At 37.5% G+C, this 20,176-nt stretch overlaps 2 protein-coding genes across 2 annotated transcripts in view; one reads left to right on the forward strand and one right to left on the reverse strand.

The window, feature by feature from the left end:
- Nucleotides 1–20,176, reverse strand: part of gbe1b (glucan (1,4-alpha-), branching enzyme 1b) — a 1,026,151-nt gene that overhangs the window by 588,372 nt on the left and 417,603 nt on the right. Inside the window, exon 6 of the mRNA XM_051926986.1 lies at nt 17,444–17,534. Coding sequence (XP_051782946.1) covers nt 17,444–17,534 — 91 coding nt within the window. The remainder of the gene's footprint in view (nt 1–17,443; nt 17,535–20,176) is intronic.
- Nucleotides 1–20,176, forward strand: part of LOC127527649 (craniofacial development protein 2-like) — a 216,542-nt gene that overhangs the window by 2,414 nt on the left and 193,952 nt on the right. The window lies entirely within an intron of this gene.

Genomic DNA, 20,176 nt, shown 5'->3' on the forward strand with positions numbered 1-20,176 from the left:
TAGGAGAGATGGCAGTGGAGTTTTTAACCAAATTGTTTAATGGAATCTTGGAAAGTGAGAGGTTGCCTGAGGAGTGGAGAAGGAGTGTACTAGTGCAGATATTTAAGAATAAATGGGATGTGCAGGACTGTAGTAACTACAGGGGGATAAAATTGATGAGCAACAGCATGAAGTTATGGGAAAGAGTAGTGGAAGCTAGGTTAAGAAATGAGGTGATGATTAGTGAGCAGCAGTATGGTTTCATGCCAAGAAAGAGCACCACAGATGCGATGTTTGCTCTGAGATGTTGATGAAGAGAACTCCTATAGAGAAGAGAGGAGCTGTGGTATTGTATGAGGAAGTCGGGAGTGGCAGAGAAGTATGTAAGAGTTGTACAGGATATGTACAAGGGAAGTGTGAGTCACCATGGTCAGGTCTGCAGTAGGATTGATGGATGCATTCAAGGTGGATGTGTGATTACATCAGGGATCGGCTCTGAGCCCTTTCTTATTTGCAATGGTGATGGACAGGTTGACAGATGAGATTAGACAGGAGTCCCCGTGGACTATGATGTGTGCTGATGACATTGTGATCTGTAGCAATAGTAGGGAGCAGATTGAGGAGACCCTGGAGAGGTGGAGATATGCTCTAGAGAGGTGAGGAATGAAGATCAGTAGGAACAAGACAGAATACATGTGTGTAAATGAGAGGGAGGTCAGTGGAATGGTGAAGATGTAAGGAGTAGAGTTGGTGAAGGTAGATGAGTTTAAATACTTGGGATCAACAGTACAGAGTAATGGGTATTGTGGAAGAGAGGTGAAAAAGAGAGTGCAGGCAGGGTGGAATGGGTGGAGAAGAGTGTCAGGAGTGATCTGTGACAGACGGATATCAGCAAGAGTGAAAGCGAAGGTCTACAGGACGGTAGTGAGATCAGCTATGTTATATAGGTTGGAGACGGTGGCACTGACCAGAAAGCAGGAGACAGAGCTGGAGGTAGCAGAGTTAAAGATGCTAAGATTTGCACTGGGTGTGACGAGGATGGATAGAATTAGAAATTAGGGTCAGCTCAAGTTGGACGGTTGGGAGACAAAGTCAGAGAGGCGAGATTGCGTTGGTTTGGACATGTGCAGAGGAGAAATGCTGAGTATATTGGGAGAAGGATGCTAAGGATAGAGCTGCTAGGCAAGAGAAAAAGAGGAAGACCTAAGATAAGGTTTATGGATGTGGTGAGAGAGGACATGCAGGTGATGGGTGTAACAGAACAAGATACAGAGGACAGAAAGGTATTGAAGAAGACCCCTAATGGGAAAAGCTGAAAGAAGAAGAAGAAGAAGATTGCCTGTTGCCTATGTTGCCACATGAATCATCGAGCATGCGTGTGCTCCTGTCATCTAGTGACAGCAAGTAGGGTAAAGTTAAGCACTTGTCTAATATACAATCAAAGTGACAAGAACTAAATAGATGTTATAAGATATACATTTCATCCTGCATGTGCTGAGCAGTAAATTTAATTGGCCCAGTTTAGGGTGACAGGGAGCCAAAGATAATCACAGATGCACTGTGTGTAAGGCAACATGTAACCATGGTGGATGGTATGTAGGTCCTTTGCAGGGCTTAATCACATAGTTAAAGAGAAAAGGGTGTGCTGCGTGCAGTTCAGTAACAGAAACCTGTTAAAGTATCTGTTTAGTTTTAACACAGCAAATGTGCAACAATGTGATCTAGTGGCCCGCCAGCTAGTGTTTATACCTGAAATCTTTGGAAACTCAGGTTGGGGATGGAAACAGGGAATAGATAGATAGGAATGGATGTAATTTAACTGTGAGTTAGGAATGCCAACTCTTCACTACCTCTCTGCCTATATTAAAACATCTAGTAAATGTACTAAAGTTTAACTCGATTAAAGATAAATCTATGTTTATTACTTTTTTTTTCAGTCCTTGTCAACTGATTGCACATGCTTAATCACTTCCTCAGTAACTGTCACAAGATGACCAAACCATATGCAAGCATGATGATACTGGCAGCAGCAGGCAATATCTTTGTAGAATAATTCACTTCTTTTGTGAAATAACATAATAGTCATTGCAAAATAATGCAATTTGTTTGCCAAATAATGAATAATTATTGTGAATAAGGCAGTGTGGTGCAGTGGTTAAGGCTTTGGACTTCAAACCCTAGAGGTTGTGGGTTTAAATCCTGTTACTGAAACCACTGTGTGACAATGAGCAAGTCACTTGACCTGTCTGTGGTCCAAATGGAAAACCAAAAGAAATTTAACCAATTGCATCATAAATGTTGTAAGTTTCCCCAGATAAAGGCATCAGCCAAATAAGTTAATACAGGTATGTAAAAACACAATATCTTTGTGGAATAATGCAATAACATACTTTTCCTGAATCAGACTACCAGTACTCAGCGAGGCATTTCCAAGACAGGCTGTTTTAAAACATTACACAGGCAAAACAATTATGCAGTTCCCTGCATCTTTATGTAAAACTATTCTGAATGGATTAAAATGATTTGATAATAAATTATAAATAAACAAATACACATCTAGCCAGTAGCCATTCTTGCAAGCCCAGTATGTGAAGTGACAACTTTGTTTTCACAATGTAATACTAATGCCAAAACAAGGTAAGAGTTTACCATTGCTCAGATATTTTGCATGTCTATTTAGTTCATGCATCACCTCACTGTTTTAAAAAAATATTAATTGGCTGCAGTTTTCAACCATTCATAAATGATTTTAAATCATGTTTATATCAAGCATTCAGTGTTTTGCCGCCTAGTTTTGGATGATGCTGCATCCTTAGGGCTGGTTTATAATCCAAGCCCAGAACGCGTACACACGCGCATCATGGCTGCCAATCATTCCTAGCTTTATTTGATGCGTTCTCTGAGCATGTCCTCAGAAATTAACACAACGTGTGCGCAAGTTGCCGTACCAGTAAAAAAATCAGTGGGTGCAGTGTGCTCAAGTGGGAACGGGATGTCAGAGTCTCTGTTTACTATCAACAAGCGACAGCAAGCCTCTTTGCAGATCCTACAGGATCAATCTGCATGCTTCGATGTCTGATGAATGGTTCGATGCAGTGAAGGAAATCATCAAACTTAAATGCTGGCATACAAATGTATCAGTGGTGCTTTACTTCATCTATTTTTCACATAAGCAATACAAGCATTGCATATTGCCCATCGTAATTATGCGATACATTTTAAAGGTCTATGGAGAGTATGCAGATGGTATTTGAGGCAAAGAGAAAACAAATTAGGGACATGGTGAAGGAAAAAAAGGTCTATTTCGTGATTAAAGTGGAAAATCCAACTATAAACTTATAGTTTATTTTGTCATTAAAGTAGAACGTCGTAAACGTTATCTTAAAACTGATCCACTTGTTAATCGCTATTTGCCTCTGGGGCTTCCTCCTGCACTGACAGTTTTATTTAAGACCACATTGTTTGTCTCTATGAAAGTAATGATGGTGTGTTGGTTTATTCCAAAGCCTCATGGATCCAATGTTCCGTACAGTAGCTCTGTGACAGACAGAAATTTGTATGGTGTTTTTGCATTTTCCTCTGTGTTTATGTGAATTTAACTAGAGGTACTTTGGTTCTTTACTCATCCCAAAGATGTGTACATTAACAGGCAACTCAAAATTTTCTCTCTGTGGCTCTGTATGTGACTGGACTCTAATAGTTTAAATTCCTACCCTACCCTACCATGGATCCTTTAGCTTATCTCAACCAGATAAACAGCTTATTGTGCTTTTCATCCTGCCTATAGCTTTCTAAATTCTCACTTCAAAATGTACATGTAAAAACACTATAATGAAAAAAAAAATTACAGAACACTCCTACCTAACATGTACCATTTGTCTGAATGCAGACTATTGTCCCTCAATTATTCCAGTACCACATGGGAGTGACTGTTTTCAGGGTTTTTTTCTGAACTGGATAATGCTTATTCATCTATTAGATGGATATACAGTATATTACAGAAGAGGCAACATGCATTACTCACATCACGCTCTATGCAGCAGCCTGTAACCCTTATTTTGGTTTCAATACACTGGAACAGTGCAATATTTACTTAGTGTATTTAGTTGGTTTATAGTTTCAATAACAAGAAAAAGAAGAGAGATAATCTTTAATTCCCTCTTCTGTAGTTCAAGGAACAACTTAACAGAAACACCAGCTGGAAATTATGTGTACAGAACAATGTGGGAAGGACAACTGTCATAAATAACAACTCAAAAAATTCCTAAACTATATGAATGCAGAAAATAATGTTTTTTTACTTGAAGTCATTGGCATTGACAGAATGCAATCAAGTTACTGCTGAGTGCTGGAAAAACTTTTCAAATTAGTAAGCGGGGGTGGTTACATATGCTGTACCAGTCAGCATGTGCGATTAATATAGTTCCTACTATACTTTATTTCCATTTATTTTTTCTTCTAGAGCCTCTGACCTTTTATTTATTTTTGATAGCCAACAGTTCAGTAATAACTCTGTGTAGTTCCAGAACACAACAAAAAGGCAAAGTATAATATACGGTATGCACATGTGTTAACACAATATAACACAATTTCAAAAGTCTTTCATTCTTCAGTTCACTTGTCCTAGAGATGTTCTTACTTTGCTGCAGCACAGAGAAATTATGAGCAGATCTAGGAAGGGATAAATAAATCAAATTTTATTTCAGCAAATCATGTTGTTGCGAGTACACATCTATCAAACATTCATTTGTCAAATTATCAGTGATCTGAGGTTGTCTATCAAATTTAACTTTAACCAATGTTTTTGCAGGTCTGTGTATGTGGTCCCACCTAAGTCCTGCCTTTCATCATTGCACCACATCACAAAACTAAATTTCTCACTTTTGAAAATGAGGGTAAGTTTTGCAGTTGCTAAGTTTTCTCCGTGGGCTTTTAAGATTGTAAGATTCCTTTATTTTCATCATACAATACAATGAAATATAGTTTGGAGCAAGTCTACAGATGCCTTACATAAAAGTATGTAAGAGCTGATAATAAACTAAGTAAACATTAAACTATGAGACGCACAGTTACTATAACAGTTCCAAATATACATAGAGTAAAAGTATGTAAACATGTAAGTATAAACAGATAAATAATAAATGAAGTCACAAAAAAATGACATCACAGATAAAGATTACAGTCAATGTAATGGTCATGAGTGTATGACTATGTGTGGTTGATGCAGATGTTTAGTTCAATCAGTGATAGTTTCTGTTATAGTAAGGGGCAATGATAGCTGTGCATTTAATAGGCTGATTGCTTTGGGGTAAAAGCTGATCTTCAGCCTGGTTCTGGGGGCATGCATGGCTTTGAAGCACCTGTAAGAGGGCAGAGGATTAAAAATGTTATGGCTGGGGTGGGTTGGATCTTTACAAATATTCTTTGCTTTTCTGCTGCAGCGGGTAGTAAAGATATCTTCCAGTTAACAGTAGCTGATTGCAGGTAATTCTCTGATCTGTTTTGACAATACACTGGAAGGCCTTCCAGTTCCCAGAGGTGCAGCCAGAGTACCAAGAAGTAATGCAGCATGTGATGACAAACTCTATGATGCACCTGGAGAAGTTAACCAGCAACTGTTGTGGGAGTTGTGCTTTCTTAATGCTCCTCAGAAACAGAAGCCTCTGAAGACCTTTCTTGACCATTGCCATCGTGTTTGTTGTCCATGACAGGTCCTGGCTGATATAGACTCCCAAGGATCTGAAACTCTGGACTATCTCCACCCTCTTGCCGTTAATGGTTATAGAGTGGTGATCACTGTAGTTCAGTCCCCAGAAGTCCAGAATCATTTCCTTTGTTTTCTCAGAATTGAGTGCAAGGTTATTGTTCTGGTTCCAACTCTAAGAATTCTCAACCTCTTCTCTGTAGTCTGCTTCGTCATTATTGGTGACTAGCAAAATACCCGTGCTTCGCAGCGGAGAAGTAGTGTGTTAAAGAGGTTATGTAAACATATATATACATAAACATATATACATATATATATATACATATACACATCCACATATATATATACATATATCAACATATATATACACATACAGACACATATATACATATACATATTTGTATATCTACATATATATACACATATATACATATACTTATTTGTATATCTACATATATATACACATATATACATATACATATTTGTATATCTACATATATATACACATATATACATATACATACATATCTATCTACATACATACACATATATCTATCTATCTATCTATATATATATATATATATATATATACACATACATACATATCTATATATATATATATATATATATATTATATACATATATATATATATATATATATATATATATATAGCTGATTACCCAGTGGATTCGCTCACTGAGTGCAAGAGAAAAAAATAAAATGTATGTATAAAATAAGTTTAATTGCCAAATTTATTTTTCCACAAATAAAGGGCACTTACAATAACATAGAAATCAATATAAACAACATTAACATCATTATCATATGAGAATATGAAGTAATATATAAGAAGCACATTGCATATAAATATAAATTATTAAACAGTAAAATGTTCTTCTATAATACGCTACCGTGGCTATTCGTTTGTCTGTCCAGGATTTTAAATCACCTGTAGCTCGCAAACCGTTTCACCTATTGACTTGAAATTTGGTACACATATACTACGTCACGTCTACTATTCGCTTTCCCACACATATGAACAAATATATATATATACACATACATATACACACACATACACATATATACATATACATACATAGTGCGTTGCAACACGGGCTGCGATTGTTACATGGGAGGGAGAGGACAAATCACAGCTTCCCGCTTTCTAATCGGGCTTGTGATTGCTGCCCAGATCCCACAGTATTTCCCCTTAGGAGAGGCGTTAGGCAAGTGTAATTGAATAGCGGTGCTGCAAGTTATTGCTCTTTTTATCTTTATTTTATTTTATTGTAGAGTCAACTGACAGCTGCGCGCACCAGTGCGTGCGTGGCGGATGCATACGGCTGACGTTTTCATTGTCTACCACCTCCGCTAATCATTCTTGAGGCAGATTGAAGACTTAAGTGCCAGCTTAACTGAAAAATTAAAGAAAACATACTAAGTTTTAAAAAAAATCAGTTTTAACGGGAAAAGATGCCGACGAAAGAAGAGAAGCAGCGGGACGCTAGGGTGAAGAGCTGCTCATTAAGCAGCAAGCTCATCAACCTCTGAGCAAACGAATGGTAAACGTACAGAGAAAGAGGATAAATACTATGAATGGTCATGTCAAGTATATTCACTCCACGTTATCGTGCAGTGCGCTGTTACTGGTATTTTGATAAAAGAATCTGAATAACATATAAGAAGCGTATAAATTATTAAACAGTAAAACATTAACATTTAAGAAGTAAAGATACATTGAGTACTACTGTAGTGCTTTCGGGTATAGTACATTTTTTGTTTGCCCATTACATGCATAAATGTATACATTTTTTGGTGTACCTACCCAAGAACACGCGACATGACCCGGCAGTTAAAAATTTATCGCTCCAGGAATTTTAACTCTGTTACAAAGTCATCTAATATGGTATTGCAAACGGCAGCGGGAGCGTTTCTATAAAGTCAATTTAAACTTACTGTTTACACCATGCTTTGAAGATGCATAGTATGCGACACGTGTTTCGCCGTAATTGTGGGCTCATTAGGAGTACACAGTCACTGCACTCCCTTATTGGAATCGATCCTCGGACGTAGAGGCGAAGCCCCTAACGTTGTGCTACGGCGTGTGGTTCGTTCATTTGACAGCATGTAGATCGGGGTAATTACATTGCAGGCATTCGTAGTCTGATTCACAATCTGATTGTATGGGTGGTTACCTACCAGGTAACGCTTGTGGTTGGTGAGCAAGTCGGCTAACTTCTGCCACGGTGCCCTCTTTCAGTTGCGAGAAGCAGATCATACAATGGTTGAAATAGTTTAATATATATAGCAAAATCACCGCGCTTCGCAGGGGCGAATATGGTATTGCAAACGGCAGCGTTTCTATAAACTTAATTTGAAGTTACGGTTTATACCGTGCTTTGTTTCATATTCTTTTCCTACTTTATCAATTGTGTAATGTGTTTTTTGAAGAGGTTTGATTCATGGAAGTGATCACTCCTGCTGCGTTCAGTCACTTCACGTGAGCCGCTCTCTTGTGTGATGTTGCGATGTCCACGGGTTTATTTAATGTTAGCTGACCCGGCAGTTAAAAGTTTCTCGCTACAGCAATTTTAACTCTGTTACAAAGTGATGCAAACTCTAGTTTATACCTCGTGTCTTCTCATTAAACTTGTATCTCGCGAATATGGCATTGCAAACGGCAGCGGGAGCGTTTCTATAAAGTTAATTTAAGGTTAGGTTTATACCGTGCTTTTTTATACCTCGTGTCTTCTCATTAAACTTGTATCTCGCGAATATGGTATTGCAAACGGCAGCGGGAGCGTTTCTATAAAGTTAATTTAGACTTACGGTTTACACCGTGCTTTTTTATACCTCGTGTCTTATGAAGATGCTTGTATGCGTCACTCACTCGCTTCTTATTGTTTTGCTGCCTTGTCAATTGTGTAATGAGTGTTTTCTTCAGCGCTCTTTGGGGCTCCTCCTTCTTTTCTACGTACTGAGTTCACAGTCAGTTCACGTGATTACGTGGGAGGCGTGATGACGCGACACGCAACTCAGTCTCCTACGGCCATCTTGCTGCCTTCCATTACAGTATATGGACAAAAAAGAGGTTCCAGTTATGACCATTACGCTTTGAATTTCGAAATGAAACCTGCCTAACTTTTGTAAGTAAGCTGTAAGGAATGAGCCTGCCAAATTTCAGCCTTCCACCTACACGGGAAGTTGGAGAATTAGTGATGAGTCAGTCAGTCAGTCAGTGAGTGAGTGAGTCAGTCAGTCAGTCAGTCAGTCAGTGAGGGCTTTGCCTTTTATTATTATAGATCAGGCCTATCGCTGTGGTGTCGTCTGCAAATCTTATTATGATGTATCATGGGTAGGTTTGCTAGTCATTTGTGAAGAGGGAGTAAAGAAGAAGGCTCAGCACACAGCCCTGCAGTACTCCAGTGTTCAGTGATACTGATGAAGAAAAGTTCTCACCCACGCACACAGTTTGTGGTCTGTTAGCGAGAAAATCTAAAATTCAGTTACACAGGTGTGAGTTGAGAACCAATTTGTTTAGTTTGATAGCCAGTTTGTTGGGGGGGATGTTGTTGAAGGCAGAACTAACAGAGTGGCTAACTAGTGGTTTGTGTCTTGTACTGTGGCCTCTGTATTTCTGTTCACAAAGTCTTCTGTGGATAGTCATCTCTTACATATCCACATCTGCCACTTGAATACTATTATTGATATGTTGGACAGGTATTGGGACTTTTTCTTCACCAAAGTTAGGATTCTTTCGTCATTGGCAGTGGAGGTCTTCCTTGGCTTACCAGTAGCTTTGTGATTACTGAGCTCACAAGTGAACTCTTTCTTCTTAATGATATTCCACTAAGGTTTTACTGATGTCTCTCACTGGTTTTATTCTTGATTTTCAAACTCATAACGGATATTTTTGACTTTCATTGGTACAGTTCTTGTCCTCATGTTGTACAATGGCAACTACAGACTCCAAAAGGTAGAAGCAAGCTAAGGCATCTTATGAAGCCATGGAACACAACCTGAGGAATCACTAACACCTGTGATACCAACTGTCTCAAACATTATGATGCCAAGAAATGGGGGGGGGGGCTTTGTAGAAAAAATGTTGTCAATTCTACATTGTGTGACTGAAATGCATGCAAATATGGTGGGGGAAATAAGTATTTGATCCCCTGCTGAATTTGTAGGTTTGCTCAATTACAAAGAAATTAACAGTCTTTAATTTTTATGTTAGTTTCATTTTAATGGAGAGAGACAGAATATCAACCAAAAATCAAGAAAACACACATACATAAAAGTTATAAAAAGATTTGCATGTCATTGAGTGAAATAAGCATTTGATCCCCTACAACCCAGCCATGTGGCACACAGATTACAATCAATCAATTACAGATACTCCTGATCTCAACTCGTTATGTGTATAAAGCACACCTGTCCACAGAATCAATTTCTTCCATTCCAACCTCTCCACCACATTGGGCAAGACCAAAGAGCTGTCAAAGGAAGTCAGGGACAAGATTGTAGACCTGCACAAGGCTGGAATGGGCTACAAGACCATCAGCAAGAAGCTTGGTGAGAAGGAGACAGCTGTTGGTGTGATTATTCGGAAATGGAATAAATATAAAATGACCATCAATCGTCCTCGGTCTGGAGCTCTAAGCAAGATCTTGCCTCATGAGGTGAGGATGATCACAAGAAAGGTGAGGGATCAGCCAAAAGCTACATGGGAGGAGACTGTTAATGATCTGAAGGCACCTGGGACCACATTCACCAAGAACACCATTGGTTACACACTATGCCATAATGGATTGAAATCTTGCAGTGCCCGTAAGGTCCCCCTGCTCAAGAAGGCACATGTATAGGCCTGGATGTTCACTGGTAAACTTAAGACAAGGATTTTAATCACATCTGAATTGTTTGATTTGCAATTGTAAACTGTAAAGCGAAAGAGCCAATCTTAGAAAGTTAATGCTTTAAGTTAAAGTCGTAATAGTGTTTGTTTAATTTGAATAGAATAGAATTTTCTCTCATAGCTATAGATTATGGTACAAACTTTCCCCCCTGTAAGTTAATATGAGATAGAACTTCCTAGCTATATCTGTAATTTAGTGTGTTAAGTCAGGGTGTTAGGAATAGGTCACATTGCTAGCAGGGACTAAAGGACCAATGGGATAGGCATTCAATTTTCTGACCGTTTAGAAATGGTTCAACTTTGCAATACCAAGTTTTCTCTATTTTTGTGTGAACTGTTTTACTTTGAATTTTTACTAAAACTTTTAAAAACAAAGATATTTTGTCTGAGAAATCCTTTCAAGGTGTCAGGCTATTGCCAGAATCCCATGAAGCAAACTAAAGCTGCAGAACTTTTGGTAATTTTGGGTAAACTCAGCTATAATGAGATTAATGGAAACAACAGTTAAGGAAAACAGGTCTTATTTATTTGCTTAAGACTGAAGTAAAATAACAAAAAACATTAAAATCCCCAGTCAAAGTATTATTGAGATCAAACTGTGCAAGTTTGAATAACCATTTCAAAGTGGCCTACAAGATTTAAAAAATTTAACTAAATTATTATAATGTGAGCATTTAAAACTGGCACTTACTCTTAATGTAAACAATATATGAATTAAAAGGAAATAAAATACTAATTGTAATTGAAATACAGGGTATGAACATTACAGTGTGGATAAACAAACTGCCCAGCTCTAATGTGAATTATGCAGCATACAAGCAAGAACAAAAATCTAACATACTTTACTATTGTGTAAAAATCCAAAGTTCTGTCAAATACGGCACAAAAAAAAAAACTATAGCATTTGTAAACACATTCTGTCATATATTGCACATAGATACAAAAAAAAAACAAAAAAAAACCTATATTTCTAAACATATTAGTAACTTCAAGTTCATTCACAAATATATCGGAAAAACTAAAATTACTACTGAGTAAACTTCCAGTTTTGTCACAGAACCACTCTGTCCACAACATTTGACTTCAGAGAAGTATGGTTACATGTTACAACATTTCCACTGGTGCTGAAAGCCCTCTTAGAAGGGCTGCTTGAGGCACGGATACACAGATACTTTTTTGCAAATTTACACCACTTAAGTGAACTTACATCACTGTCCACCTTAGACACCAGTGTACAGAAACTCGCCTTCACTGATTTCCTGTTTTTTTTTTTTTTTTAATAGCAGCTAAAAGGCTTTTTTTCCATTTTTGCTCCATCCTTGGTGTCATCACAGTGAGACAAGGAGGCGGGGTTCTGTACGAGTGTCCATCCTGTTAGGTTACATGAGACAATGAATGTGTGGATTCTCAAGGCATGTTTTTGATTGTATTTAGTGAGTGACATACTTGATAATTTCAGCCTGCACTTCATTAAAACAACAATTAACATATTATCATAGACGATACATATTGCACAATCCTAGGGCAGTGTGTATATATCATAAGAAGCCACATTGATGTACAGCACTTTTTCAGCATGACCATATGATAAACTGGAATAAAAAAAATACATCACCAGAAATACTATTGCCAGAATAGATTTATAGCTGTTCAAACTGTATTACTTCAAGGGGTAAGAGTGAACAGGGGCTGTGTAGAGTGTGGTCAAATGTCCAGTGTAGTGGAGTCACTTACAGTTAGTACAGATGGTTAAGTATGAAAAAGGGGGCCTTATGGTTAGTTACCCTGGAGCAAATAATGTCAGTGTACTCTTAATATGCTTTTTCCTGGAGGTAAATGGGCGTTATGTTCTGTCAATGTGTGAAAACACCATTGATATATCCAGGATCTCAAAGCTGTTAACAAGTGCCTAATATTTGACTTGAATTCTGGGAATAAGTCCTTACCATGTCACATCATTATATTTTAGACACATTGGGACGTGATGGACTCACATGCATTACAAAGAAACATCTATTTTGTTTTAATCTGTAAATGCACCTTTTGCTTAAGTAATATTATTTTTGTACTGTGATAGACATTTATTTCATGGACATAAAATACAGAGAGGTATTAAAAGTCCCACAACTAATAAAAAAGACCAAGTAGGTGAAATTGTTGAATAGCCTGACATACAGCTACAAAAACTGCAGAATGAATTAAAGTATCAATCTGAAAAATCAGGTTAAAATGTCTGCACTGGTAAGATAAACCTCATTCATGGGGGTGCATATGCTTCACAGAGTAGCTGGTAAATACCATAAAATTAATAATAATATATTTATATAGGGGCGGCACGATGGCGCAGTGGTAGTGCTTCTGCCTCGTAATAAGGAGACCTGGGTTCACTTCGTCCTGGTCGCGGAACAGTGGACCAGCACTACACCCTTGGCAGGGTCCTGGAGGGTGCATGGGAGGTTGCCCAACCAGTCTACATGTGTTTTGTGGACTTGTAAAAGGCGTTCGACCATGTCCCTCGGGGAATCCTGTGCGGTGTGCTCCAAGAGTATGGGGTACCGGACCCCCCGATAAGGGCTGTTTGGTCCTTTTACACCCGGTGTCAGAGCTTGGTCCGCATTGCCGGCAGTAAGTCAAACCCGTTTCCAGTGAGAGTTGGACTCCGCCAGGGCTGCCCTTTGTCACCGATTCTGTTCATAACTTTTATGAACAGAATTTCTAGGTGCAGCCAGGGCGTTGAGGGGGTCTTGTTTGGTGGGCTCAGGATTGGGTCACTGCTTTTTGCAGATGAAGTTGTCCTGTTTGCTTCATCAGGCCGTGATCTTCAGCTCTCTCTGGATCGGTTTGCAGCCGAGTGTGAAGCGGCTGGGATGGGAATCAGTACCTCCAAATCCGAGACCATGGTCCTCAGCCGGAAAAGGGTGGAGTGCCCTCTCAGGGTTGGAAGCGAGATCCTGCCCCAAGTGGAGGAGTTCAAGTATCTCAGGGTCTTGTTCATGAGTGAGGGAAAATGGAGCGGGAGATCAACAGGCGGATTGGTGCGGTGTCCGCAGTGATGCGGGCTCTGCATCGGTCTGTCGTGGTGAAAAGGAGCTGAGCCATAAGGCAAAGCTCTCAAATTACCAGTCGAGCTACGCTCCTACCCTCACCTATGGTCATGAGCTATGGGTAGTGACCAAAAGAACGAGATCATGAATACAAGCGGCTGAAATGAAAAATAAAATGTTATATACATGTTAAATAAATAGTAATCAAACTTATAACACTAATTGCAGGATTTGTGTATCCTAGAACTGAAGGCTTTACTTTAGTTATGTATTTAAAGTTCAAAACTATAGTTTTACTGTCCATCTTTAGTGTGCCTCGTTAATGTAGTCTACTGTTTCGTTTGGATTTTAAAGCAAGCAACCACATGAAATATTCATTCATTTGACTAACTTAATTAAGTATTTCATACACTTAAGTCTAAGTGATCTGACTGAAATTAGGTGGACATATATCTGTACAGTGGACCCAAAGTAATTTCCCCCATAGGATTGTATGTAAATACAATTAATCTGTTCCAGACCGTATGAGCTGTATGTAAATATATATATATATATATATATATATATATATTTTAAAGATTTTTAAGCACAAATATAGTTAATTATACCATAGAATGTGTAATAGTGTAAACTAAATGTTTACTTACTTCTTCTGTAATGTTTACTTCTTCTGCTTGGGCTCTCTCTCTCTCTCTCTCTCTCTCGCTCGCTGCACAGGGAATGCACAGAGAGAGACTGAACATGTGCGGAAATCATCGGCGCGTACGAACCGGAAGGGAAACTGGCTTGTTCGTCACCCGAGTGTGTGGTCATGAACAGATGCAAAAGTTTGGTGAACTTTTTGGTCGTAACCCGATTTGTACGTGGTCTGAGATGTTCGTGACCTGAGGTTCCACTGTATTTGAGTTTATTAAAATTCTTGCTCTCTTCAGTGTTTTTCAACATTTTCTATCAATAATTTTAACTGTTAATCATAAATGACAGGTTGTAAAACTGTGGTTTAATCACAACAATATACTTGATTGAGTTCTATACCATAAGATATTGGCACAGGGATGCTGCAGTAGCAAGTGTATCTTATGATATACAACTCTGTCTTATGTACAGTCATATGAAAAAGTTTGGGAACCCCTCTCAGCCTGCATAATAATTTACGCTACTTTCAAGAAAAAAAAGATAACAGTGGTAAGTCTTTCATTTCCTACGAACATCTGAGTACTGGGGTGTTTTACGAACAAAGATTTTTAGTGAAGCAGCATTTAGTTGTATGAAAGTAAATCAAATGTGAAAAACTGGCTGTGCAAAAATTTGGGTACCCTTGTAACTTTACTGATTTTAATACATGTAACTGCTCAATACTGATTACTTGCAACACCAAATTGGTTGGATTAGCTCGTTAAGTCTTGAACTTCATAGACAGGTGTATCCAATCATGAGAAACAGTATTTAAGATAGTCAATTGCAAGTTGTGCTTCCCTTTGACTCTCCTCTGAAGAGTGGCAGCATGGGATCCTCAAAGCAACTCTCAAAAGATCTGAAAACAAAGATTGTTCAGTATCATGGTTTAGGGAAAGCTACAAAAAGCTATCTCAGAGGTTTAAACTGTAAGTTTCAACTGTAAAGAATGTAATCAGGAAATGGAAGGCCACAGGCACAGTTGCTGTTAAACCCAGGTCTGGAAGGCCAAGAAAAATACAGGAGCGGCATATGCGCGGGATTGTGAGAATGGTTACAGACAACCCACAGATCACCTCCAAAGACCTGCAAGAACATCTTGCTGCAGATGGTGTATCTGTACATCGTTCTACAATTCAGCGCAATTTGCACAAAGAACATCTCTATGGCAGGGAGATGAGAAAGAAACCCTTTCTGCACTCACGCCACAAACAGAGTCGCTTGTTGTATGCAAATGCTCATTTAGACAAGCCAGATTCATTTTGGAACAAAGGGCTTTGGACTGATGAGACAAAAATTAAGTTATTTGATCATAACAAAAAGTGCTTTGCATGGCGGAAGAAGAACACCGCATTTCAAGAAAAACACCTGCTACCTACTGTCAAATTTGGTGGAGGTTCCATCATGCTGTGGGGCTGTGTGGCTAGTTCAGGGACTGGGGCCCTTGTTAAAGTCAAGGGTCGAATGAATTCAACCCAATATCAACAAATTCTTCAGGATAATGTTCAATCATCAGTCACAAAGTTGAAGTTACGCAGGGGTTGGATATTCCAACAAGACAATGACCCAAAACACAGTTTGAAATCTACAAAGACATTCATGCAGAGGGAGAAGTACAATGTTCTGAAATGGCCATCACTGTCCCCTGACTTGAATATCATCGAAAATCTATGGGATGATTTGAAGCAGGCTGTCCATGCTCGGCAGCCATCAAATTTAACTGGAGAGATTTTGTATGGTCAAAAATACCTCCGTCCAGAATCCAGACACTCATCAAAGGCTATAGGAGGTGTCTAGAGGCTGTTATATTTGCAAAAGGAGGCTCAAGTAAGTATTGATGTAATATCTCTATTGGGGTGCCCAAATTTATGCACCTGTCTAATTTTGTTATGATGTATATTGCATATTTTCTGTTAATCCAATAAACTTAATGTCACTGCTGAAATACTACTGTTTCCATAAGGCATGTCATATATTAAAAGGAAGTTGCTACTTTGAAAGCTCAGCCAATGATAAACAAAAATCCAAAGAATTAAGAGGGGTTTCCAAACTTTTTCATATGACTGTATTATTTGCTCAGTAAATCAACAAATCAAAATTGCTCTGTAACTCCCGCCTTCTTTTTTTAAATATCAGTTTAGGCGATTGGCTGAAGTACAAAATGATTGACAAGTAACCCCTTTTGGTGATTTGCTGAATGACAAAGTGATTGACTCCAATACCCTAATATATGAGTGGTTGAAGAAGTGAATGACAGCAAAAATCTAATATATGATTGGTTCAAGTCGAAAAGTGATTGATGAATGATCATACCCACCAACCACACCCATTTTACTCTGGGCTGCAGCAGTATCTAGTTGCTTATTTCTGTACTCCTTCAAGCCACATTTTTAGATTTTTTTTTCTTCAGTTCATGTCAGTTGACAGAATGACTACGTTATAAAGAATATGTGAATAGTTCAAAGAAAGTGGTATGAACTGCTAAAACAAAGTGTCAAGAGATGTACTACTCAGCTGTTGTCAAACATTTAAATCACCCTGGTTTTATTATATAGAAATTATCTGTTTTTAAAGTCAATCAAAGGTTGCTTTAAGTCTATTGTATTTTTAATAACAGCTGTAACACTTAAAAGTAGTCCATATACGTAGGACTGATCATTGTCCAATACAATGTTCACCTCTCAAACAACTAATGTCTCTTGTCCACTTGAATAAAATTTGGGCAGTGCTACAACTCTGCACAGCAGCAGTTATGTACTATACCTCTTTGCAAATGCTGTGCCAGTGCCTACAAGTATAGTTCCCTCGCTAAAACACACAGCATTTTCAGCATAAGGCAGTTTTAAAAGCAGACAAAACCTACAGCTTGAACACTTTACATTATACCCAACTACAAAGAGATATGTTTAACACTTACACTACATTCTGCCTGTATCTAACCTGTGGTTGCTTTTTGTTTTTGATTACTTTTAAGAAACATTGATTTTTAATTGCTCAATTTTTATTACTTATCTGGTTCTTTATCTCAATCCTGGCGTTTCTTTTCAAATTTCATACTTACATCTTGTTAAATTAATAAAGCATATTTTAGTTGCAATTAAAGTAACATTTTAAAAAATGCATACCTTGATGCAGCATAGAAACTAGTAATCTGATAGCCAAAACTAGCATAATATGCATGCTCCATGACAGCCATTAGCTGAATGCTGTTGTATCCTGTAAAAGAATACAAAAAATGCCTTCATTAATATAGATTATATACTTACTCTTTTATTACAATGGTAAGCTTCAGAAAATACATGTAACAAATATTCATCCAACCCACTCTAGTTTACTTTTGGCAAAGTATATAGTCAGTTTTGTGACACTAGGTCATACAGAACCTGAAAGATACAACTATGAACAGAAAAGCTTAAGGTCATAAATCCACAGACTCTTCATCCCCATTTGATTTCTTCCGTTTTTAAAATAAACATACCAGGTACTGTATATTTTTGCTGTAAAACGTAGCACACTTTATTCTCCAACATAAATAATTTCACAAATAATGATTTTTTTTTCTGTAACAACTTTTTCACTAGGCAAGAAGGTGTCCTGATAAATCCCTAACTGCATTTGTACTAAATAATTAACTTCCATGTGTCTAAGTATCATCAATGATAAAAATGTGATTCTGCATATAGTCAAAACATTTTAGTATTTAAAACAGAAAAAAAGAAAATTCTATATTAGCAAAAATAATTTTCAGTATATTTAAAATAAAACAGTCAGGAAAGCATTCACTCAATTATTATTATCATTATTATTATTATTATTAAGCAAAGATCTTTAAAACATTTGTCCCATCCAGAGTAGATGAAGGACCCACTTTCTTAATATACATGTTCAAAGACAACATTAAAGATGTTCAATCAACAGTAAAATTCTAATAACTCTTGTATATTTTTGGCAATTCAGAATTAAAATTCAGAATTATATTACAAGACTTTTATTAGATAGATAGATAGATAGATAGATAGATAGATAGATAGATAGATAGATAGATAGATTCAATATTAAGCAGGAAGCCAATTAATTAATTGTTGTCAAAATCTAATTTATTCTGTTTTTTCCAAAAATAATTTCTGAATTATGACAGGGATGAATGAACAGTTTAGGCAATAATGTCTAGTTTAGACTAGATAACATTAGAGACTTGTGAACAAAAACACAGTGACAGTTGACTTAAACTTGCTATGAATCACAACTGTATATTGGCATAAGAGCTTACTTACAAGCAGAATTGTCTCACGATATTAAGGACATAAATACATTTCTACTGACAAGAAATAGTAAAATGTATTAATTATTTTATTCACTTAACCAAACCACCCTCTATCATTCTCTTATTCGCTACCATATCATCAACAAGAATGGTTTAGCTATATTGCATAATTTGCATTTTTTGAGAAGGGTTCCACTACTGATTTTCAAAGCTCTGTGGTGCTTTTCATTTCCTCAGTATATTTCTTATAGTGCATGCAAACACCTCAGAAACTGTGTAATGCTGACTACTATTTTGTATTGTGAGCTTAATAACGTAATGTAAGTGCCAGTGGTGTTTGTACTTTAAAAAAATGAATTGTATCGATTTGCCGAAATATTTCATATACTCTAGTGCAATTCTTACTGGCAAGCTGGACCAACATGCCTCCACTCACCTGCATCTGGAAAGCCTTGCTTCGTAAGTTATGTAAAATATAACAACACATTTGTTTTACATTAATTCTTATTGGTTAAAACATTGTTTACATTAGTAGCTATATATATATATATATCTATACTAATAAAAGGCAAAGCCCTCACTGACTCACTGACTGACTGACTGACTCATCACTAATTCTCCAACTTCCCGTGTAGGTAGAAGTCTGAAATTTGGCAGGCTCATTCCTTACAGCTTACTTACAAAAGTTAGGCAGGTTTTATTTCGAAATTCTACGCGTAATGGTCATAACTGGAACCTGTTTGACTGACTCACTCATCACTAATTCTCCAACTTCCCGTGTAGGTAGAAGTCTGAAATTTGGCAGGCTCATTCCTTACAGCTTACTTACAAAAGTTAGGCAGGTTTTATTTCGAAATTCTACGCGTAATGGTCATAACTGGAACCTGTTTCACTGACTCACTCATCACTAATTCTCCAACTTCCCGTGTAGGTAGAAGTCTGAAATTTGGCAGGCTCATTCCTTACAGCTTACTTACAAAAGTTAGGCAGGTTTTATTTCGAAATTCTACGCGTAATGGTCATAACTGGAACTTGTTTGACTGACTCACTCATCACTAATTCTCCAACTTCCCGTGTAGGTAGAAGGCTGAAATTTGGCAGGCTCATTCCTTACAGCTTACTTACAAAAGTTAGGCAGGTTTCATTTCGAAATTCTACATGTAATGGTCATAACTGGAACCTGTTTTTTGTCCATATACTCTAATGGAGGAGGCGGGAACGAAGGTAAAAGACGTTAATTGTTGACTGTCATTTAATACTGTGTACTTGTTGAGTGTCTTTTAATACTGTGTAAGCATACATATTAACACATGTGCAATTAAACGTGTGCATTTACGGGGTGATTTCTCAGGCTTAAAAGCTCGCCTTTTATTAAAAAGGTAAATGCAAACTCTTTTCATTCTGAAAGGCACAAACCACGTTAGATTTCAGCCGTTAAACGCACAAAAATGTCAGTACACCAGATAAATAAGCGCAACATATTATCAGTTGTATTGTATGCTTACAATACATATACAAATGTGTTAATCGTTAACTAATATTATGGGATGGTGTTTTTCGACTTGCGCCTTGATTTAAACGATTGCATGTCTTG

The sequence above is a fragment of the Erpetoichthys calabaricus genome, chromosome 4 (assembly GCF_900747795.2).
Source record: "Erpetoichthys calabaricus chromosome 4, fErpCal1.3, whole genome shotgun sequence".
In the NCBI taxonomy this organism is placed as follows: Eukaryota; Metazoa; Chordata; class Cladistia; order Polypteriformes; family Polypteridae; genus Erpetoichthys; species Erpetoichthys calabaricus.